This window comes from Tachysurus vachellii, chromosome 4 (genome assembly GCF_030014155.1).
Source record: "Tachysurus vachellii isolate PV-2020 chromosome 4, HZAU_Pvac_v1, whole genome shotgun sequence".
NCBI classification, from domain to species: Eukaryota; Metazoa; Chordata; class Actinopteri; order Siluriformes; family Bagridae; genus Tachysurus; species Tachysurus vachellii.
Window position 1 is genome coordinate 19,622,134 of NC_083463.1, and position 24,446 is coordinate 19,646,579.

At 36.8% G+C, this 24,446-nt stretch overlaps 1 protein-coding gene across 1 annotated transcript in view; it reads left to right on the forward strand.

Moving 5' to 3' along the window:
- LOC132844609 (cadherin-22) overlaps window positions 1-18,215 on the forward strand; it is a 105,195-nt gene extending 86,980 nt beyond the window's left edge. Inside the window, exons 9-11 of the mRNA XM_060868232.1 lie at window positions 4,190-4,307; window positions 7,293-7,544; window positions 15,777-18,215. Of these exons, the coding sequence (XP_060724215.1) occupies window positions 4,190-4,307; window positions 7,293-7,544; window positions 15,777-16,270 (864 nt within the window). The 3' untranslated portion in view covers window positions 16,271-18,215. The remainder of the gene's footprint in view (window positions 1-4,189; window positions 4,308-7,292; window positions 7,545-15,776) is intronic.
- Window positions 18,216-24,446: the final 6,231 nt, after the last annotated feature.

Here is a 24,446-nt window from a genome sequence, read left to right on the forward strand (position 1 = left end):
ATTAAGCATCTGTGTTATGAAATTAAATGACAAAGTAAAGCCTGAGGGCTTTATTTTATTTTTGCCTTCACACTAGAGCAGCGGTGTCCAATCTTATCCGGAAAGGGCCGGTGTGGGTGCAGGTTTTCATTCCAACCAAGCAGAAGCCACACCAGAGTCTACTAAAAGCCAAGAACAACTGATTAAACAGGTGGAATCAGGTGTGGTTTCTGCTTGGTTGGAATGAAAAGCTGCATCCACACCGGCCCTTTGTGGATAAGACTGGACACCGCTACGCTAGAGTGACCCACAGCAGCCGTTGTTTGAACACACCCACATGTCTCATTAAATGTTTAGTCCAATTAAGGGTGAGATTGTGCCAAAACATCAAATATCACATCAAGAAAGAAGATAGAAGAAGTCACAGAAGGAATGCCAGAGTAGGCTGGAAGAGGAAAGGAGGGAATTTAGATGATGAAAAAGATAAAATAGAAGAGAATTTGAGTAGAGAAACAGTACATCATAGCTAACAGTAGTGTGAGAAGGAAAAGTAACAGAGAGATTATTGATAACCTTTAAGACCTCTGTCCTTTATGGTAAACCCACTGTGAATTAAAAAAAAGAGAGAGAACACACCACGTTAAAGATGTTAAAGCTAGGTAGCTGAAGCTTTGGCCTGGAAGTAACCTCTAATCATACCCTGTAAAACCCGCCATGTCCTCATGTCTTCTAGAAAGGGAAGGGCAAACTAAAACCCAGAACATGCTCTGACCCCTTTTCTTTCTTTTCATCTCCAACTGTTTCAGATCATATTTCTTCCAACTTTTGACCTCTCTCCTAATCTGGTATTGTCTCCTGGCCTTGCCTACATTCAGACTGACACATGGAGCAGGCTTTCCAGCATGCCATGTTTGACTGGTAACCCTGTGGTATTTGGGCATAAGAGCTCGATCTGATGAAAAGGGACAGATATCATATAGAGTTGTGTGTGTGTGTGTAAGGGAAAGGCAAATACTAAGAATGGCCTAGGGAAGAGATGGCTGTCAACTCTGCACAAGACATCAAACAGCACTGAGCAGCCCTTACTGACATATCACAAGGACTCTGTCCTCCCCTGGGAGTGTTCCAGGCAGATGAATAATGTTGGGGGGGTGAAACATACACATGCCTGTGCACACATATGCAGGAGTGTGTAAACAAACAAAAGGCTTAACACGATGACAGATGCATGAATTACAACAGAGAAATACACATGGGCAATAACACATAACCATATATACACACCTAAGTACAAATACTAATGAGGAATCTATTGATCTAACAGTTTACTTTGTCTGCAAGGCATGGACAGACAGCGCTCGTTTTTCTTCTAATTTGGCTCTTTGGCTCAAGAGACTGCTCTTTCCCCTTAGAGAAGAAAGCAATCTTTCTAAACAGACTGCAGCACTCAGGAGAATGTACTGAGGGTTTTGGAAATATCTCTCTCTCTTTCCACCAATCCAGACCTAGTCTAGAGGTCAGAAGGGGAGCGTTAGATAAAAATTTAATTAGTGGATCAGGCTTGAGGGAGTAATAGTTGTTACTCAATACACTCCTACACTCTGTTTTGCTTTATCCCTATTCCTCTCTCTCTCTCTCTCTCTCTCTCTCTCTCTCTCTCTCTCACACACACACACACACACACACACACATGCAAACTCTGACCTCAGACATATTATCTCCCACTCCTTAACTTAAAGAGAGGGCCTTACCATGGTATTCCAAATTGAGGATATCAATTGGATCACTACTATTGTTGCCGCCCTGGAAACTTATGTTGTTTGCAAAAAAGGAAAAACTTCTGTTTGCTTGCAAAGATATGGTTACTACTACTACTATTACCACTATTATACTACTACTACTACTACTACTACTACTACTACTAATAATAATAATAATAATAATAATAATAATAATAATAATAGAAAAGGGGAAGAAGACGAAGAAGAAGAAGAAGAAGAAGAAGGGTTAGAAGTATAGGGTTACAAGCTCCCACCACTACAACCAGGCCTGAGGCTGGAGACTGCAGGTTAAGTATCTTAACCTTTGTATCCTGCTTGACTTGGCCTGAAATGGCGATGTGGAGCCATCTTGTGGGCTCACCACCTGTAAGATGAAGAATGGTGGTCAGATGGAATGCCAGTTAGTGGACAATCATGTGATGGACAGTCATAGATAGAGCAGATTGATAGACAAAGAAATATGCAATAAATAATAATAATAATAATAATAATAATAATAATAATAATAATAATAATAATAATAACCATCGTCAGTAATAGTAGAAGTCTAGATTTACAGATAGATTTACAAACATTTTAGTAATGCTAATTTTCTCCATACTCCATACGTGCATATGTTGTTGAATGCCAATAATCTATGCAAAGTGTGTGCATTTAAAGATGCCTACTTTGTGAACAGCTCCTGAAAATCGGAGAATTTAGACCCAAATTTCATAAAAAATTAATTAGGTGTGACATAAGTGAGGTGAAAAGAACATGGTTTTGCATGAACATGAACAAATGTAGATCTAGATTGTACCTGGCTGATCACTGACACTGATATGATGTGATAACATCATGCAAGGTGACTGCTATGTTTTATCATAAAGTGTCTTGGTGACTGGGGCAAGAAGTCACTTCAGCCTCTTGTGCACTAATGTGAAAAATGAATTTTGCCAAAAATTCATACCTATATCTAAGTTCAGGTATAATTTTTACCTTAATTACATCAAGCTCAGTTTGCATAAGACAAGGTCTTATCAGTTTAAGAACAAATCTAAATTATGTTGTAAAATACCGTATGTCTTTACTGCAGTCAGCTCAGAAATGCTCAGAAATTGGTAGCCCTTTGCCGAGTCCTAAAAGAAAAGAAGTAAAATCTTAGCACAAGCTGCAATGACATGATACCTGTTTTGGGGGTTGATAAACCAGGGCTGAAAAACAAGAAAACTTTCAAAATACTTTTTCAAAATATTGAATGATTGGCAATTAAAGAATTAAACTGCCTTTTAGAGGAGAGGCCTCAATTTCTCAATCACCAGTTACCAGGTGTGTGTATGTGTGTGTGTGTGAGTGTGTATATATATATATATATATATATATATATATATATATAAATATTTATATAAATTTATTATAGAGAGAGAGAGAGAGAGAGAGAGAGAGAGAGAGAGAGAGATTATTAAAACCAGTATTGCTGTGAATTTTATAATTGAGCACAGATCACATTACAGGCACATATAAGTGGCAGATTCACTCATGTGGGACTTACAGTACAAGCGGCAGCTTCTAATCAGACATTGTGGACCTAGCCAAGTCCCCCAGGATAAAGGACAGATACCCGGAACATCCTTGCTTTTTCTAGATATCTTCCTTTAATCTTTTTGAAGAGTGTCACTGTAAGGAATCAAATTTGGTTGTTCAGAGATTCCTTTGAGCATAAACACTCCCTGAGAAGCATTTTGTCCTTGGTGTCACTTTGGCAGTGTGTGTGTGTGTGTGTGTAAATGTACATGCCACTGTGTTTCATTATTCTCTGCAAGTGCTTGTCCCTTTTATTTGTCTTATTATATGAGTGTCCCTATCTGACTTTGTTCATACTTAAGGGGTGGCTGAGAAAAAAGCGGAAGATTTGCTGGGGGAAGTATTTCAGTCCTGTCTAATTTCCAATTTGGATTTCCCTGTAGAGTGACATAAATACTGCATGAGCCTTTTGAGAAGCATGTAATGAGAAAAGAGCAATAAGCAACTATGGGAATTTCACTTGATTGTCTGTAGTGCTGCTTATTCTTGTCCCTTCCCTCTCTCTCTATCCATTCATCTTAATCTATTCTCCCCTTTCATTCTTTTAAGAACATCAATCTGTTACTTTACAGAATCTGCTAATTTAATAACTGGAGCCGATTTTAGAAAACATCCATTGCAAGTGCTCCCACTTTCTCTTCTGTATAAGCCACTTTCACGCTCACCATCCCTGATTTACAGCTAAAATGTGATTCATTAAAGACTGCAAGAGCTCAGCATGGTGGTGGTAATAGAGAGTCAATGTGCAAATTACTATCATGACTACGTTGTGGTATGAGAAGAAAACGACAGATGATTTTCCCTTTTTTGTCATCTTTTTTTTTGCATTTCCTCATTTCCAAGCTCTTCTATTTGTTCTCTTTCAGCTCATTCACACCATCAGCGTTGTGGACCGAGATGAACCTCAGTTAGGCCATCGCTTCTATTTCACACTTGCTCCCGAAGCCTCCAGCAACCGCCATTTCACATTGTGGGACATAAAAGGTGAGAATTATGAACATGATGTCATTATCCTTTAAAAATATATATATATTGCCAAGTACTGTATAAATTGTTTAATAGGTCCCATGTATTCATTAGCACTGTTATTATTTTTTTTTTCCATTTAAAATGTTGAAAATAGAGTAATAGTTATAACAGCGCAGTAGTCAAAACATCCTATTATTTGTGTAATTGTGCAAATAAAATGAAATAATTATTTCTACACACCACGTCGAATTTTTGTTACATTTTTATTTTCTTTCTTTCTTTCTTTCTTTCTTTCTTTCTTTCTTTCTTTCTTTCTTTCTTTCTTTCTTTCTTTCTTTCCTTAATTGTTTTGGGCCTTTTTGTGGCATTTCCCCAAATGGAGTTGAACATGATTGTGCGTTATCGTCAAGGGTTTTATAGATGTGCAGGTGAATGTGACATATGGCAAAACCAAGATTGATACTCATCTAACACAGTGAAAATGTCAGCCTGGGAGAGCATGGGAAATGTCATCTGAGCTCTTGAGGCCATCCAGGAGTAAAATGACATGAGCTCATGCAAAACACACACATACACACACTCACACCAGACGTTTGCATCTTCAGGGATTTGTGCACATTTCTTAAACCTACATCTGAGCTCTATACACTTTACAGCAATCACACTCTAGCAAACTGGGACAGAAAAGAAAAAATGTTACCTGCAATGTTACCTGCACTTTGTGTATTAAATGCGCTGGACAATATTCCCAGACCTTCACCAAAGCTGCACTTACATATCTGCCCTCTCTGTCATCTCTCTTTTGCTCTCTCTGTCACTTTTCCTCTGTGTCTCTCATAATGACACATTTCTATCCACTCCTTTGCCCCCACTATATATCTAATTCCGTGGACGCACATTTGTCAACCTGTCACATTAGATCTGTCACGTTTCCCTTTCTATGACAGCTTCTCCTTACAATTCATCTCCTTGTATTTTGACACATGAGGACAAACATGCCTGAAAAAGGACTAGACATGGATTAAACTATTGTAACCACTAATCTCTTCCAAAACATCATATTACTGTTTGGCTCTGTGCTTTGAATAAAAATGTCCAGTTCTTTAAATATAACTTTAGGCAAATGAAGAAAATTTGATTGAGGAGGTAGATCTACTCAAGATAAACATCATTATATAATTAACTTGAGTGTCAGTAAACGGTGATATTCAATATACCTGGTATTGAAACTGGCTCTATTTTCAGTTAAAAAATGAAGTGCTTAAGGCAGATAAATTCAACTGTAGACAATCCTATACAAACAAATTCCAAGTTTTAATACAGAAAAAAAAGCACAAAGACAGTTTAGAGCAGACTTTATACTGCTGTGAAAATGCCGTCAACCTATAACTAAGGATAATATGGTTACTGAAGATGAATGAATGCACAAATAAGTGGGAACCTGCATTTAATTCTTGCAGCCAAACACATTTTCTTCAGTCGTTTAGTGCCTCGGCATAATCACATTTTGTGCTTAATGGTGAGGAATCTAAAGCAGATTTGTTCTGCTTCTCAGAGCTGCACACTTCACTAGTTTTTATTTATTTTTTTTTACTTCATGTAAATCATGTAATTTTCTAGACATTCATTGTAATAAGTTGTGTTTTTTTTGTTGTTCTTGAGGGTTTGACTATTATTATTATTATTATTATTATTATTATTATTATTATTATTATTATAAGAACAAGAAGTGAAAGTACAATGCCATAAGGTTCAACTCAGCAAAACCTCTGCTTAAAATACATCTGGTAATAGGAGAGGATTTATCAAGAACCCTCTCATGAGCTACAGAGATGGCATGATATACGTTATCTATGATGGATGGCTCAGATGTGTATATTCAGGTCTGTTGGTTAAGCCAGTCCCGTAGTTTTTCAGTGGGATCTGCAGTTTGTCAGTGTCATATACATACACACACTCATATACTGTGAATATCTCAGAGTTTGTTGGGTGAATCTTGTACAGTATCCTAGCCTTTTCTCTGTTATTTATCTTCACTCCTAGACACAAAGAAGAAAATTCAGCTTAAATTCCTCATTGTTTATACATTAGGTTACATGTGCTGTTAACTCAGGTCCAGATCAAAATTAAAACACAGTTTCATTTATAAATACATTTTATTGCATTTTATCTTATATATACTTGATCTAGTTATGGACTATATCAAATGTAAAGAAATCCAAGACTGTGTGGAAGTGTTAGCAGGTGCGTGTGAAAGTGTGTGAAAATGTAAGCCAAATGACGGCCAAAAGTTAAAACTATTGTTTTATCTGACAGCTAGACACAATAGGACTGATTTGGTCCATTTCTGTAAGTATTAATGCATGCAACTTTATGAATGAAAGTTGATTGTACTGTATACTAACTTTTAAGAAGTAGAAAGAAGGTTGTCATTTCCTTCTTAAAAAATATTTTTGTCTCATGTTGTGTCACTTTGGGACAAAATTAGTCCAAACTGGATTATTATTTTGAGAAAAAAAAACAAACTTTAGAAATAATTGCTTTAACTGAGGGGGTCACGGTGGCTTAGTGGTTAGCACGTTCGCCTCACACCTCCAGGGTTAGGGGTTCGATTCCCGCCTCCACCTTGTGTGTGTGGAGTTTGCATGTTTTCCCCGTGCCTCGGGGGTTTCCTCCGGGTACTCCGGTTTCCTCCCCAGGTCCAAAGACATGCATGGTAGGTTGATTGGCATCTCTGGAAAATTGTCCGTAGTGTGTGATTGCGTGAGTGAATGAAAGTGTGTGTGTGCCCTGCGATGGGTTGGCACTCCGTCCAGGGTGTATCCTGCCTTGATGCCCGATGACGCCTGAGAAAGTCACAGGCTCCCCGTGACCCGAGGTAGTTCGGATAAGCGGTAGAAAATGAGTGAGAGTGAGTGAGTGAGTGCTTTAACTGAATGCCAGAAAGTTGCTGTTTACTTCCCATACTTTAATGTTTCTTATGGCTTTCTTTATTTGCAGAGAACACAGCAGGCATTAGAACACAGCGATCGGGTTTCAACCGACAGGAGCAGAACGTGTACGTGTTGCCGATCCTGGTTGTGGACAGTGGGCCTCCAGCTCTTAGCACAACTGGCACACTTACCATCCATGTGTGTAGCTGTGATGCACACGGAGTCATCCAATCCTGCAATGCCACAGCCTTCAGCATGGGAACAGCCCTCAGCCCAGGAGCTCTCATCGCCCTGCTTGTCTGCATGCTCATTATTATCGGTAAAAACCTATTCTCACACATTTCACAAGTTCAAGCAAACGTGTGGACTCTTATGTTAGGTTTGTTTTGTTATGTTTCTAGGCTAAAAAAACTAAATGCCCTGTGTTACCTACTGCACAATGACTGACATTCCAGAATTCATATATTATAAAAGGGAAGTTTCAGATATGTATTCTGTGCTACCATTTTATTGTCTAACATCCAGATAACAGAACCTTAAAAGCTGATTCATGGTTAATATTCATGTATTACATTTTAAGTGCAGTATTTGATTCTAAACTTTATTGTAACTTTACTGCCTCTTATGAAATTGGAAGGAAGTAACAGAAATTGTTGGTGCCTCTGCTAAGTTTAAATATAGCTTACTTTGCTAATCTGCTTTGGAAGCTTATACGAAGCCTAGCACCTAGAATGTAAGTATAGAAATGTAAATCAAACCTAATAGCAACGGTTGCTAGATACCCATAAACGATAAATAACACAAGCAGTTTGTGGGCTAGTGTAAACACAGGGTTAATGTGCAGCTGACAAATCTTCAGCAATTACTCTATATGATGTATGAGGGCACGACCATCAAACTCATACATGCTTGTTGAGCATCCTGTTTCTGATTTAGTCCCTCTTTGCTGTTATAATAACCTATACTCTTCTCATTCCTCTCTATATTTTGGAGCATGGCTGTGTTTTTTTTCTGACTCAGCCACAGTTGTATTAGTGAGGTCAGACATTAATGAGTTCAGTTTGGTTGAGTTCAGGGCTCGATTGTGTTCTTCACACCGACATCACAAACAGCGTTTTTGCTTTGTGCACAGGGACATTGTCATGCTGGGACAGATTTGTGGCCCTTAGTTCCAGTGAATGAAATTCTTTATGCTACAGTATACAAAGACATTCTAGACAATTGATGGTCAGGTGTCTACATACATTTGGCCAAATATTGCATACTACAATCTTGTCATAATGCACCAGAATCTCAAAGTAATGTTTCCCGAAACCTTACAAAATATATGACACAATGAATTGAACCGCTTCTGAAAGAGAAGCGGGGAATAATACGACCCAGTGTAAGTTTGGTGTTCTTAATAAATTCTTAAGATCTTAATCTAAGCATTTTCAGTTATGCATTTTGTATGTGGGTTGCTTAGAGATCCTCCCACTGGTATCTCTAATGATAAATGCTTCTGCCTATAAAAAGCCAAAGGGCACATTCATAGACATGGACATAAAAACTGCAGCGTGTGCTTCCCACTTCATTGATTTCTCTGCTGTTACCATGCCTCTAATGGTCCATCATCATGAATTTAAACTTTAATTTGTGTATGACTTTATATCCCAAAAAAAGGGGGCCACAGAAAAACAACAAGAAAAAAAAATTAGTACAAAAGACAATCGATATTTCGTTCTTTTTTTTCCACTATGCTTGACTCTGCTTTTGGATGTCCTTTTTCATGTGAAGATGAGAAAGCTTTTGTAGAGATGGAGAATACACAAAAAATAGACTCTGGTAAATGACATCCAACCACTTTGCCAGGGACTGATGTGACGGTCAGTTTGAAAGGATGCAGCCCACAATCAGGAAAAGAGGAGCATCAGCATCTCTGTCACCCTTTCACTGGCCCATGGTTTTTTTTTTTTTTGTGCAAGCTTTTTGAGTAATCATGGCTTGATACATTCCCAGTTTAGAAAAGCATTTCACATTTACATTTCTGCAAGCTTAATTAGCTTATTCTTTTTCTACATCCCTGTTTTTCTCTCTCTCTTGGCTCTATTATTCCTAATCACATTGAAGTATGCTCAGTGTTCAGTGAGAACAGATTGTGCCATCTAAGACTTTTTCTCGCTTAATCAACACTATATATTGTTGTCACTAATTTCCCTTAGTCATTCCGCAGACCTACTTTTCCACCCAAGAAAAGACGTTTGCACCCCAAATATGGAGCGCGCTGTCACATTTGTAGCTGGCCTTTTTAAAAGTCGGAGATGAGTTAAATGATGGTGGAGTTTGATACTTAAACAGTGATTTATGTTACATTCGGAAAGTAATCTCTGAGTTTTGTTCACACTGCGAACTCATACAAAACTTTCTATAGTGAAGTTACAATTAAATTATACTTGGATATGAATGTCCACTGCAGATTAATTTTCTCTATAGTTTCTTTATATTTGTTTAGTTCCTCAATGCTATTTTTGTCCCACTATAACCTATAAGCATGTGAAGCAATGCCAATGCAGCAGCGAGTCCTATTAACGTTTAAAAAAGCACATTTAAGGAGAATGTTTAAACGCATTCTACTGTAAGAAGTACATTAAGGCTGGCATACATCAGCGCTAATCTAACTTTTTTCCCCCGACAACCAACCCCGGTGACCAAATCCAGACCTGTCACTAGAGTCCTGTCAGCAGCCACAATGAGTAGGAATGAAAACAAGTTCATGCCTAATTAGCTACCAAACAAACAAACCCTTCTTGAGTGGAATAGGGGGCAAGGTGATGGATCCATTTGGGTGTGTCATGGCATCTGCACACATCTACCCCAATTACAGCTCATCTGCCATGATGGTCATGGAGTCATAGTGTGCCCATCATCCTTGGGGAAATAGTTGTCCTGTCAGGAGTGCTTATTGGAACATCCACATGGCAAGAACTGCCAGGAGTTTCAGTAGATACCGAAGAAAGACAAATAGAAAAAGATCATAATGCAAAAAGTTCAACTAATATTTTTCTTAATATTTTTTATTTGTTTTTAAACATCCCGCTTTGCATGTTCTCCCCGTGCCTCGGGGGTTTCCTCCGGGTACTCCGGTTTCCTCCTCCGGTCCAAAGACATGCATGGTAGGTTGATTGGCATCTCTGGAAAATTGTCCGTAGTGTGTGATTGCATGAGTTGGCACTCCATCCAGGGTGTATCCTGCCTTGATGCCCGATGACCCCTGAGATAGAGGCACAGGCTCCCCGTGACCGAGGTAGTTCGGATAAGCAGTAGAAAATGAGTGAGTGAGTGAGTGAGTGAGGGAGAGAGTGAGTGAGTGAGTGAGGGAGAGAGTGTTTTTAAACATATAAACAAATGTAAAATCATTAAACCTTTTTATAGACATATAAATATCACTGAAGGATAATTTTTCTTTACTTTAAGCATTTATTTCTAAAAGGAGCAAAAGACATCTTTGCCAGCTTGACATTATTTATAGTTAATAGTTTATATTATATACATATTATAATATTATTAATCATTAAAAATCTTTATTTTTTTAAATATAATACAATTGTTAATACCTTTAGGATATTTCTACTTGATCTGCTTATTTTTTTTACAGTGCATAAAAAATACAGAGATGTGACAAAAGCATGACAACGCAACAAAAAGCTTTGCTGTTTTTTTTTTTTTGAGCTGGAGACAGATTGATGCTCCTCTATTCCGCATTGTTGTGTGTCATGAGAGAAGAAACACATCTTCTAAGCATGCATACACGTTCTGTAGAACTGATGTAATCGCTTTACAGATTCACTGCTTGTATTGAGAACACTGTTACTTCAAACTGTCATCCAGCTCTGTCATCCTTTATTGCATTGCATTTATAAAACACTCCAGTTTCTATTACTTGGCTTTAGGCACACACTTAATTTTAGTAAAACATCCTGGATAGTTGGATATGTATGCACCAAATCCAGGTGCAGATCTCTTCATTAGGCATTTTTCTTCAGTTACTGTTGAGATCCTCAGCGTAAATTCGGACAGATTTGGTATGCATACTGCTGTGTTGAGGCAGCCGGTGTAACACAAGTCTATTTACCCAGCCCATGTCTATTAAGGGCATCTGATTATGATGGAATTGGAAAATAAAACAAAAGTGCAGCATGGTCCAAGAGTCACGTCCCCTAGGATTAAGGGCAGGCATTGAATTAGCAAGTGTGTGAGAGAGGCAGGAGGCTGATCAAAGAATTGTGATGGAGACAATCAGCAGTTTTACGCAAGCTCTAACTCTCTCCAGGCAATTGCTACCAATTTTCTTTCTTCGCAACGTATCGAGTAATTTATAAGCAACTAAAACCAATTAACTGCCCCCCCATGCAAGTCATTTGCACATATTATTGTGGCTATTATTGAGCTTTTCCTCTTATAAACCATGGCACAAAGAAAGCTTTTAGTTTCTGTTCCACAACTCAGTACTCGCTAAGAGCTAAAATTTATTTGTATAGTTCTGTCCTGTGCTAATGTGTAAAACTTTATTTTGGATTTTAGCCCTTAGTGCGGTATCTACTAAAGAAGCTGGTGTTGCTTTCATGCGCATTCAGTTGGGGTGGCCAGATTGTGGGAGTTTTTACTCAGCTGGGCCTGGCTGTAAATCTGTGTATTATATGATCCACCCATATCGCTTGTGATATCAAAAACACTGCTAGCAGCATCTGCCAGCACTCAGTGTTTTCCACCAGCAGCACTATCTATATAACAACACATGAGCATAATTTTAAACAAAGCCAGGTTTTTTAAGCAGTCATTGTATCTTGATCATTTCCTTCCTGGACTGGCTTATACAATACATTCACCTGTTTAATTTGGATGGAACTAACATGGTGGTACCCTTTTCCTTTACATGGGTCAAGCATGACAAATGGGCTTTCTATGGGCTGTTACAAGGTTTTGTACTCATCTGTCTCTAAACACAAGAAAAGAAAAAAAAAACAGAATGAAGTATCCTCTTGGTATTTTATAAAAGAGAGTATAGAAACAACAAGGTATTGTCTTAGCCATTAAGTACACACATTATTCAGCCTAAAAAGTACTTAATGTGTCTGATTTAGTTAGTTTTGCTCAAAGTGGAATTGCCTTTGAAGGTTATGTTTTATAAAATTCATATCTGAAAAAAGATTCAAGCTGTAATGGAAAAAAAAAAGATTTAATTAAAATGAAAATTGATGAATATATGAAAAATGGATAGCGAAGACATTTAAAACGTACATTACGTTCATTGAAATGTATGGGTTTCTGTTCTTCCAGGAGAATTTAATTATGTTTTAGCACTTTACTTCTATCTTCTTACCTAATAGCCATACTTCTTCAAAGAGCTTTTATCTCAAAAAAATCCACAGCATGTGGCTAGATGAAAGCTTGGCGAACTTACCCTAGACAGTTCCCTCATATAAGACAGTAACATCGTCCACAGGACAATCACTGACTTATCACATTTGTACTCATGGCTTATTAATGACCTTTGATCTGACTTGTGCCTCTAGACAAGAGACCATTAATAAAACATTAACCTTATTCCTTATAGAATATGACCTTTGGGAGCAAAAGATGTGACTATGTACAGTAGTGTACTGACACATTCTTTCATCTTATCGTTGATACCAAATCCAGTCGCTCTTTTTAGGAGATATTCCTTATCACCAATCCACCTGTACAAAAAAATGTTAGCATGGTGAATTAAAAAGACTTTTGTTACATTCTCTGAGGTTCCAATTGTTCAGGTAATGTGTCTCAGAGATGCAGTTTAATTAAACACATGCCGATGGAGAGAAATGGGGGAGCTTTCTAATCACAAATATAAGAACTAATTAAGATAATTCATGAAGGATGAAGGGCCCATTGATTTATTTAGATGAATACAGCTTTTGTTTTCTTTCATTCTCATTAGTAGATTAAATGATCCATCTCACTTGCTTTTCTTTTCAATTCTGACTTGATTTCACAATTATTCCCAATATATCTACATTCCACCTTAGGTCAATGTTTCGAAAACTTTTCATCCTTATTACAACATAGTGAGAGACTTTTTTTTTTTTTTTTTGCTATTTAGGAATTTTTTTGATCATCTTCGAGGCTTAAGAGCAGGATAAACCAACACGGTGTTGCATTTTAGAATAGTTTGAAGCCTGACAGTTTTACAGATAACGTTGCTGCTTGCAAAGTAGTTAAACCGGTCTCTAATGAAAAGTAATGCTCCGGATTTTCTACATTACACCTCAGTTTCACTAATTTAAGAGAGTTTTGTTTCACCTTATACTTTCACCTTTTTCCTTTTAAGCTGCTCCTGTGACAGCACTTCCTGGTGGAAATCCTTTTGTAATACCACAGAAAGGACACGTTTCTCATTAAAGTTAACACAGTGCAGTAATAAGTTCCTTAGAGGATGGTGCATTTGCTCTTCCTTGAAAAAGAAAGACCTTTTCAGAAAGAAATATGACAAGGCAAAAAAAAAAATGACTAAACACTAAAATTGTCCATTTAATGAAAAGCTGTTGAAGCCACCACAGACAAATGGGTCTCAAACTAAGGTCTTGTAGCCTGGGAAGTCCGTCGGCATTTTTGTTCATTAAATGATTTTATAATTAATTGGATATTAAATGGTAAATAATCCATATCAACATGTCATGAAGTGTTGTATTCTTGTTGTATATCATTATTTTCCATTAATTAAGAACTAATATATCGGAAAAACACGACAGCTGCCTCTACAGAACTGTAACATTTTATTAAAGATTATAATAGAAAGTGAAGGAAATCTTAAACATTTTCATCATAAGCATCATCCTCATCAGATTCTCTAGTCTTATTACTTGAGGTAAAATGTCAGGCACAGCATTTGATGAGCCTAATCGTTGTCTCTTAAATTGACTAATCGCTATACTCTCTTATATTGGTATTGAAAAAAATGCTGACTAATTCATTTTTGTTCAACTTTGTCCTTCTGCCATGTCTACAATGAAAGCGATGGCACATGTGCTTCTTGAATAATTTTACATAATTTTGAATAACAAAATGAATCTATTAGGCTTCTGTCCATTTTGTTATGGTGCCTAACAAACAATTTGCTTAATGCGAGACATTCACAGCAAGAGTATTTTTGCCAGGCTGCCACATAAATACGTACGGACGTATGATTTGTTTGAAGTTGCAAACTATGTGTTTAGTAATGAAAATTCCTTACAGACTCATTATGATCAAAGAGAACATGAGACTTTCCAATGCAGGACTCCATTCTCTCTGCCTGATGCCTATTCAGTCTGTTTCATACAGATTGCTTCAATTTTTTATCCAATAGTTGTTATCCAATAGTCCAACAGATATCCCTTTGAGTCCAAACATATTGTACATGGTCAAAAAGGTTAAAAGAACCTTTTTTTAAACTAAAACTTGCATACAGTTCCAAAAATGAAAACTTTTTACACAGAGAAGTTGATTTATGAGAGCGTCAGTCCACGGGTGATGAAAACACAGAGCACACTAGCTGCTCATGCAGACAGTGTTATCCACTTTGACTTCTGAATGCTGAACCTCACTTCCCAAACTGCACACTTGTGTCAAGATCTATTTGTTAATCCCCTCACTGTGCTCTTCCTGTACAGTACATTCTCCACACTGGGGTTGGATATTATGGAGCAAATTGTATAGGACCAGTTGCACAGAAGGGACGTTTACTTTCATAATTGGTGTTTATTTGTTTAACCAGGAGTTAGATTGTTGTTAAGGATATATAATTTCTTGTTGAAAATTATTCTTATTTAATCATGAACTGAAATATAGACACTAATTTAAAACTTTCCTTTCCATTTCCTTTCATGTCTTGATGGGACTAACAATTTATCTTTAATTAATAGGCAGACATCCTGTGCAGATGCCACTTTTAAGCCTCAGTTGATTTCACACTTGATCTGCTCTAATTTTCGAAAAAAAAAAAAAAAATTAAAAAGTGTCACTTTTGTAAAACATCTATTTCATAGGATTTTGTTCAGTTGTCGATTTTTTCCAGTTTTAATTGATTATGATGTGGCTATGTTGTACTGTATGTGTGAGAAAAACATGGAAAACATAATTTACCTTTTTAAATGATATTTAAATGTATTCACAGTGGGAGGAAGTGCAGCCTTTGAGAAATTGATAAACAAATGGTTAAGAAAGAATTGTTTTTATTTCAAAAGTAATTAATGAATCACTTTAAAATGCCAGAAAGCACCTTTGAACTAAGAATCTGGCTTATTTATATTAAAAGCAATTCCCTTGTTGAATCCACTGTTACATAGCATTTTAATTGCTTTTAAGGAACATTAAATGTTTGATAAGCCTTGATTTTGCCTAAATGAAATGTGTAGGAGACATTCACTAGGGTACATGAAAGTCTAAATGTCATGCTGTGTGTCAGCTCTTTTACTCTGTGTCTATCTGCTGAGTAATAATTTTATACCATCTCTTTCCTATTTTGTTCTATCTTCCTCTCCCTCTCCCACAACAGTTATTGTGCTGCTGATTGTGACCTTAAAGCGCCACAGGAAGGGTCAGCGCATGTGTGAGGAAGAGGAAGACATGCGTGACAATGTCATCAAGTATAACGATGAGGGTGGAGGTGAGCAGGACACACAAGCCTATGACATGAGTGCACTGCGCAACCTCTACGACTTCCCAGAAGCAAAGAGCTCTGAATCACTTCCAAAGCGCATCCAAAACCATGTGAACTCTGACAGAGAGGTAGCTGATTTCTCCCTGTTTAAAGGCTACATCCGGAAGAAGGTGGAGCAGGCAGATGCAGACCCATCAGTTCCTCCTTACGACTCATTTCAGACATACGCACTGGAGGGCAGCGGCTCGCCAGCACTCTCACTAAGCTCCATCCACACTTTGTCCACCAGCTCAGAGCAGGACTTCTCCTACCTCAGGGACTGGGGGCCTCGTTTCAGGCAGCTGGCAGGATACTATGCCCCGGCACAGCCTGATGAAGAAGGGTCCTAGCACTGCTTGCCATCCTGTGCCTACTTTGCCAAACTAACAACACACTGCTGTTCTGTAGAGACTACTATGTCCTGGAGCTGCTCACACTCCTTTACCTACCACGCTCCTCCATCAGCGGGTGATCACTGGATCTCAGTGTTTTCTGGACATTTTAGTAAAACAAAGACAGTTTGCCTTTTCAAAAGATTAAAAAGAAGAGGATGAACAGTCCATGAGCAAGGAGTTGGGCAGGACTCCAACAAACCTAGCAGGGTGTGAAACGAGAGCTGGGCTGTGCTATGTGCACAGTGCTAAACCCACACTGTTCCCTATCTGGAGGGTTTTCTTGGTGTGTGTGTGTGTGTGTGTGTGTGTGTGTGTGTGTGTGTGTGTGTGTGCTTCTTTTTTCTCTCTTTTGGTGAGAGCAAAGTCTACTGATTGATTAGGAGAGTAAGAAGAGGACACCGTGCAGCAGGACTGGGGAGGTTATTTTCTAAGCCAAGACAAATTATTCCCAGATGAAAATATGTTATTTATTTAAAAAAAAAAGAAAAAAAAGAAGATATTTATGTATTTATTGTTTCTATTTATTTATTTATTTATTCCTCCAGGTTAAAGTACAGTATACTGGACTGGACTTAATTATTGACTAGAGAAATGTAAGGATGGATGATACAGACTGAACATCCCTGAGACTATTACAGGCATTGACATGATGGTGCCATTGTGAGTGAGAGATCTGGGCCACAGCTTTTCAAAAAATTACTTATTTTTCAGATTTTTTTTTTCTTTTTCTTTCTAAAATACAGGCCTATGCTGGGAAATGATGTATAAATATTAACTACTCACTCAGTCAGAGGTTTTGTTTTTGTCCTTTCATACATTTTATGTATTGTGTTAATCTTAAATTGATTATCCAAGTCCATGTTGTGGGCAGTCAGATATTTGTTGTGTGTGTTATTTTATTTTCCTTTTGAAACTGTATTCCAGTGATTAATTTTGGGGACAATAAGGAACATTTAACCACAAGAGACAGAAGTGTCAGATACTCCACATTTTTTATCAGTATTTACATGGATATTTACATTTTGCAGCCATGTTCATTGCAGATTCTGTGACTGTGTTGTTTATATTCTAATCTGGTTTCAAGACTGGATGTTTTGATCGGTTTTATTTAGTTTAATCTTTAGTATTGGTTGAGGCTGATGAAAGGAGATGAGTATATGATTAGAAGGCCTGGTTACACTAAATCCTTTTTTGATCCATGATAACTCTGTTGATGTAGTTGCTTAGAACTAACTACATTAGTTACACCACAGCAGTACTAATCAGTACTATAGTAATTCAGTCAGAATGCATTTTATTCAGGGGGCACGGTGGCTTAGTGGTTAGCACGTTCGCCTCACACCTCCAGGGTTGGGGGTTTGATTCCCGCCTCCGCCTTGTGTGTGTAAAGTTTGCATGTTCTCCCCGTGTCTCGGGGGTTTCCTCCGTGTACTCCGGTTTCCTCCCCCGGTCCAAAGACATGCATGGTAGGTTGATTGGCATCTCCGGAAAAATTGTCCACAGTGTGTGATTGCGTTAGTGAATGAGAGTGTGTGTGCCCCGCGATGGGTTGGCACTTGTCCAGGGTGTATCCTGCCTTGATGCCTAATGACGCCTGAGATAGGCACAGGCTCCCCGTGACCTGAGGTAGTTCGGATAAGCGGTAGAGAATGAATGAATGCATTTTATTCATACAAGACATTATATCATGTCCATCAAAGACCAGATGTTTATGAACATTTTTGTAAAACTAAAAATGGATTGATTTGTCCCATGACCAAAAGTGTATCCAGGAGTTAATACCTATTTAAGAGGCTTTCATCACCCACAGCCAATATCTAGAGACATTCTGTTGCCAACCATATCCAGTATCAGTGTATGGATTAAATGTACAGTTGAAATCAATAAATATTAAACTTTTTGTAGACACACCAAGACTGAAAAGACTGCACTTGACAGAATGTAATGTGTTATACGCTGGTCTGTCTCTGCTTTAGCAAACAGTGTAGCACCAGATGTTTTCTCTGATTTTGTACATCCCTACTTGTTATGACTGTCAATTGTGCTCCCTTGGCAACTTATACTGTATGTAAAGATGATCTTTTAGTATCAGCCTCAAAAAAGCACTTTCCAGGACACAATTTTGGCAATTTGATATAATTCTAATTGAATAACAGCCACACACAAAAGAAGCTCAGAACACTGTTAGAGTCTTTAAAAACCATTAACATCCAAATGCATAATTCAAGCATCCATCAGTTGCAGCCCAGTGCCTTATTAACAACAAAAGGTAATTTGAAAAACATGTGCCTTGTCTGTATGCTTCACCGGTGTTTATAGGAGATCATTATGGAAGGCTTGTTGATGGCTACTCTATATTTCCCTTAGATTAAAATTCCCCACTGCAACCCAGCTAGCCACCATTTATTTTTCAGTAATGAACTTCACGTGTTAGTGTATTAAAGTGTCAATAAATCACACTTCATCCACCGTCCACCAAGGGCAACTAGACCTTCAACTTCAATCCCACTACAATTGCAAGTCTGATGACTGGCATTGCTTGCATTATCTTATATCCTCTATTCAGCCACACTTATCTTAAAAAATGCTTACAGTAGGAGAAATGCGAGTCAAGAAAGTGTATAAAATAAAAAATAACTATGAGAACATAGTACTCCAACAGCAAGAAATAAATAAAATGTAATATTTATCCACAAAAATACATACTACGTATCTGTGTTTATGATCAGCAATATCAGTGTGACACTACACAATCAACTGCAGGACTCAGAGCTCACTTTCTCATTTTCAGAATCGTTTTATCCTTATCAGAGTTGTGACGGACTTGGAGCCTATCCCGGGAACACTGAACATGAGGTGAGAATACACAGTGGTTGTGAAGCCATTGGAAAAAAAAAATAAAATAAATTTGTCAAAAAACATTTATCACAAAAGACATCATTTATATTAAACAAGCTGCTATAATCATGATACACTCTTTCTGTAACGGGATATACAGTCCCAGCTTATGATAGCTGTAAAATTTCAAAACCCCACAGTTCATTGTCCTTTTACATTCAAGACTTATTGAGACCTGGCTAATGACATCCATGCAGTGGTGAACACATTCCTCTAATAATTAGGATGTGAAAAATCCACTTTGCAGTAAAATGAGAGATCACAGGAGCCAATTTACACCATGTCCTTCTAAGTTAGACAGTCTTAGATGAAACACATTCTGAACAACATCAAAGCTTGGACATCCTTAATAGGACTATGACATAAACATTGGCCAAATAGATTGCATCATAAACAGTGGGTGGTGTTGAGTGTATTGCAACAGTGAAACTGGCATAATTTGTATTAAATAAGGGACTGAAATAATACAATAATCAAATATTATCTTCATCGCCATCATTTTTAAACTTTATTAACATATGATTATTGGAGTGTGTGGTTAGAGGCATGACATAAGTGAAAAATATTTCATTTGTGCTATATAAAAATCAGTGAAATTCCATAGTGTGGTAATATACAAGCATTTAGAGTGAAACAGAATTGATCTATGATCAAAATCATACCTCGCAGACTTGTTAAAATGTTCCCACATAGAGATTACAGCCTAGTGGTGACTGTATCTTTAGGATAAATGGCCCTTAGCTTTGGAATAAACTCTCATCTCTGCATGTCAAAGCAGGTTCAACTTTATCTATTTTTAAAACTCTGTTAAAAACAGAGAAAAAAATTATCTTGGCCTTTAATGATACATACTGTACCCTAGAACCTGGAGCATGTTGCATCATGCTTGCTACTGTACAGTAGATATACCATTATTTTTACCCTTCTACAGCACATTGGTCAAATGTTGTGTTTCATTTTTATATATAAATAAAGTAGTGTAATTTAAAGTAAAGTCAAGTAAAGTAAAACAAAGAACCTGGCCAGAACCCGGGGAGTTCAAAGCTAGAAAAAAAACCTAAAACCAAGACAATATGCACAAGACAAATTAACAATAAGAATAAGCAAAACTGTGCAGGGAAACAAAGAAACAGATGGTTATATACGCAGTTATCCAAGTTATCAATGAGCTAACACAAAACAGGTGCTGCAACAGAGCAATAAACCAATGTCATGACAGAGTGGAAACACAAATGGAAAACAGAAACAAAACCATCAGCTTATGGCTTTCATTTCCATGACACAAAGAGTGAAACTGTTACAGAGCCCCCACCCCACTAATGGCATAAGGACTGGTGAATCTGGCCCAAGATCAGTGAATTCCTCTGGAATTCATCACTATGGTAAGATGGCATCCTCTGAAGTGGAGGCAGATGGACAACGATATCCTCACCAAAGTTAGAATGTAGAGCAGTGATGACATCTACATAGTGACAATGAGGCCCTAAAATTAAAAGAAGGAGCCACGCTCTCCTTACCAGCAGAGCCTGGAGAGTCCTCGGTAACAAATGACCAAGCACAGAACAGGGGCACAATATATAGAAATAAACCAATCAAATGACTTCTATCATGCTGATATTATTTCACAGTCCATCATGCTATCCATATCTAGTGTTCCAAAGCATGTTGATGAGAGAAGAATCAGACTGTTCTTCTGGATTTCAAACAGCAAATCAGAAGTCAAGACATTTCACTTTTAACACAACATCACTGTGAACATTTTTTATCTTTTTAAAAAGACAGAGAATCATTACAGTAAGAGTATAATGTTAAATTTAAGGAAAGAACATTGCAATAATTTCAAATGCGTGAACAGGCAAATTCGGTCTAATTGTTATTTAGAAAAAGAATATTACTATTATTATTATTATAATTTTTTTTTTAAAAAAGTGTCAAGATTAATTAAGACAAGACTTAATTTTGGGGTCGCAAAGTACAATAATCTATTCAAAAGAGTTTCCTAACACTTATACAGCTTGTTAAATCACTACAGCTACATATATCAGGCCTATAATAAAATGGCAGGATATTAAAACCTGGATCTCGGGTCACTCTTTAAATTTTATCTGTGCTTTAGACATTTGCTTCCTAGACAAATGTTCTATTTGATATTTTTCTAATTAGCTTAGACATGAAACTTCCTAACTTCCTGGCACAGTAGGATTTCAGTGCCATAGATTTAAGTAAGAAAGAAACTTCCACCTGGTGCATCTTGCTCTATTCTAATTTGGTCTTTTGTCTTTACTTGACAGGTACTGTAATGTATAGTGTCAATTCCCAATGCACTTGAAGATGGAAGAACACTCTGTTAACCCCCAGGATTGTCTTTAGCTAAATGTGAAGATTCCCTGGTGAAGATGTTTATCTTGCAATCCTCTCAGCTGTGAATGCTAGATCCCCAGAGGCAGTTCTTATAAAACAGCAGGTGAACCACTAAAACTTTTTAAATTAAAAAGTAGACAGAAAGAAATATAGAACTTTTAAATATTATGTAGTTTGCCCTTACTGTGCTTTAAAGTATTTACAAGTTTTATTTGCAACTTAAATGTTAAATATAAATGTTTGGCATGTGCTTTTACAGTGTTTCTTAAATATTTAGTTGCTTTGATATTAACTTGCAATAATATAGTAGGAACATATTCAATTAGTCCTCATTCTATGAAGCAGGTGGAAAGACAAGCCATATGTAAATGTTGCTAAATATATAGTGTTCAAATTTAGAATACGATATTAGAAACATAAAAGTTTTCTCTGTGGTATTTGATTATAAATGTACAAAAAAAAGCAAGCATTGTACCAAAGCCAAAGCCAGTCCTGAATGGATATATACAAAAAGTATATAGATTAGCTTGAAAAATAGGAAAAGCAATGTAAAGAGACTTCAAAAAAGATCAATAATTGACTGATATGTCCTCTTTATGCCTTTTGTCTTTAGACCACTGCTATTACATACAGACACCTATTAATATCAACATCACAGAAAACGTTTACTTTCTTTCAACTACTTTCTTTTTTTTTAAGCATGTAAACAGTTATTCTATGTAAAATGAATGAATTAGGTAGGTATAGGTGTTACTGTAGAGTTAGTTGGTCTTTATCATAAAGTAAATGTTTTTACAGTAAGGTTCAAAGGCCTATACATTCTCACTTGAATACAGACATTTTTTTTTATCATCCTATGTTAAAAGTCTTAATGCAGACTAACTACAGTATAAGCCAACTTTTCCTGTAAAGGCATATTCTTAAAATTTGATCATGTAGTGAGCAAGCTGTGTTTGGCATGTCATGCTGACTGATCATGGTGCTAAATGATGTATTCTAAATTATATTGATGTAAACAGTGGCAATAAATCATGACAATAATAAGCAGTTCTACATGTATTCTTCTGTAATATTTTAAGAGAAATAAAATTATTAGCAAGGCAACTTCACCATAATAGATGACACGCAGCTCAGTGCCTTGTTGCTTATTAGATTTATCCATTTATGGTACCCACAGCTCCCAGACTAGTGGGTCTAATGATGATCAGTCGTAATTTGTGAAATAGAATAGCCACTTTTGGCCTGTCTCAGGCACTAACATTAGCCAGAGTCAATTCAGAAGAATTTTATGTTAGTAGTACAGTAGTAAGTGTTAATGTGGCATGCCAGATATTTTGCCTTGGCAATTATACTCAGATGTTAAATGACTGTCTAAAAATGTCTTGGACTGTACATGTCAAATCAGTCTCTTGCATGAGTGATCGGTTTTATCAGGCAAGGTATATATATATATATATATATATATATATATATATATATATATATATATATATATATATATATATATATATATATATATATATCATTAAGCTACATATTTAAGAGATAGATAGATAGATAGATAGATAGATAGATAGATAGATAGATAGATAGATACTGTAGATAGATGGATAGACAAAAAGACAAACAGACTATATGATTTATATCCTGTTACAAAACTGTGTAGGATGTCTTGTATGTTGCACCATTAGGCTTTCCTTTCACTGAAACTAAGGCTCTGAACTATGTTCCAGCATGGCAATGCCCCTCTATTCACCTGTACGCATGATTTACCAAGACTGGAGTGGAAGAACTCAAGTGTCCTACACATAGCCCTGGCCTCAACCCCAATGAACACCTTCGGGATGAAATGGAACATGAATTTACCCCAGGCCTTCTTGTTGGACATCAGTGCTGAATGAGTACAAATCACCACAGTCACACTTCAAAATACAGTGCAGCAAAAGGGAAACAACTCAATATTAATGCACAATATTATGTTACAGAATGGGATGTTCAGTACTTAGGAGTCCACATACTTTAGATAGATAGGGTGTTTGTAGGTAAGTAGGTAGATAGATAGATAGATAGATAGATAGATAGATAGATAGATAGATAGATAGATAGATAGATAGATACTGTAGATAGACTCCTGTTTTCCTGTTGAATCACACAGCTGACTTTCTAGTGCTGCTCTGCTTATGTGTGTTAACATGCCACAACACACTACATTTTTCCTCTCTATTGTTAAGGGACCTCTACAAAGAAATTAATAAATAAATTCCTACATGACAACAAAGCATATCACATCTTGTTTTTTTCATCCAAAAGAATTATGGCTTTAGTATTTTGTGCCTTCTGTGTTCTCACTAAGGAAAAAAAAAACAACTACATTTAACATCACTGACTGTACAATAAAGACTACATAGATTTTGTGGCATTAAATATGTTGACTTCATTCAGTCTCTTATGAAAATTAGATATCTACATTTCCATATATTTGCTCATTAATAAAATGTTCCTATAAAGGGACAAACATATCAACATTATAATAATAACTATTATAGTTTAAAAAACAGGATAAATGTATTGTCATTGTGCACATACAATAAGAATAAGTGCACAGTTAAAATACATAATTTAGATACTGATTTTTAATATATTAATATCAGGCTATCCCAGGGGACTTGGGGCACAAATCAGGATGCTAACAACGATGAGACAACAACATTTACTTTTGGACTGTGGTAAGAAAATGGGTGAGTAAATCCCTTAATCAAGGGGAGAACATGCAAACTCTGCACAAAGAGGATGGAGACATGAATCAATTCCCCAACCCCAGACTTGTGATGCAAAAAAGGTAGGGTATGAAGCCCATGCTGTTTTAAAATAT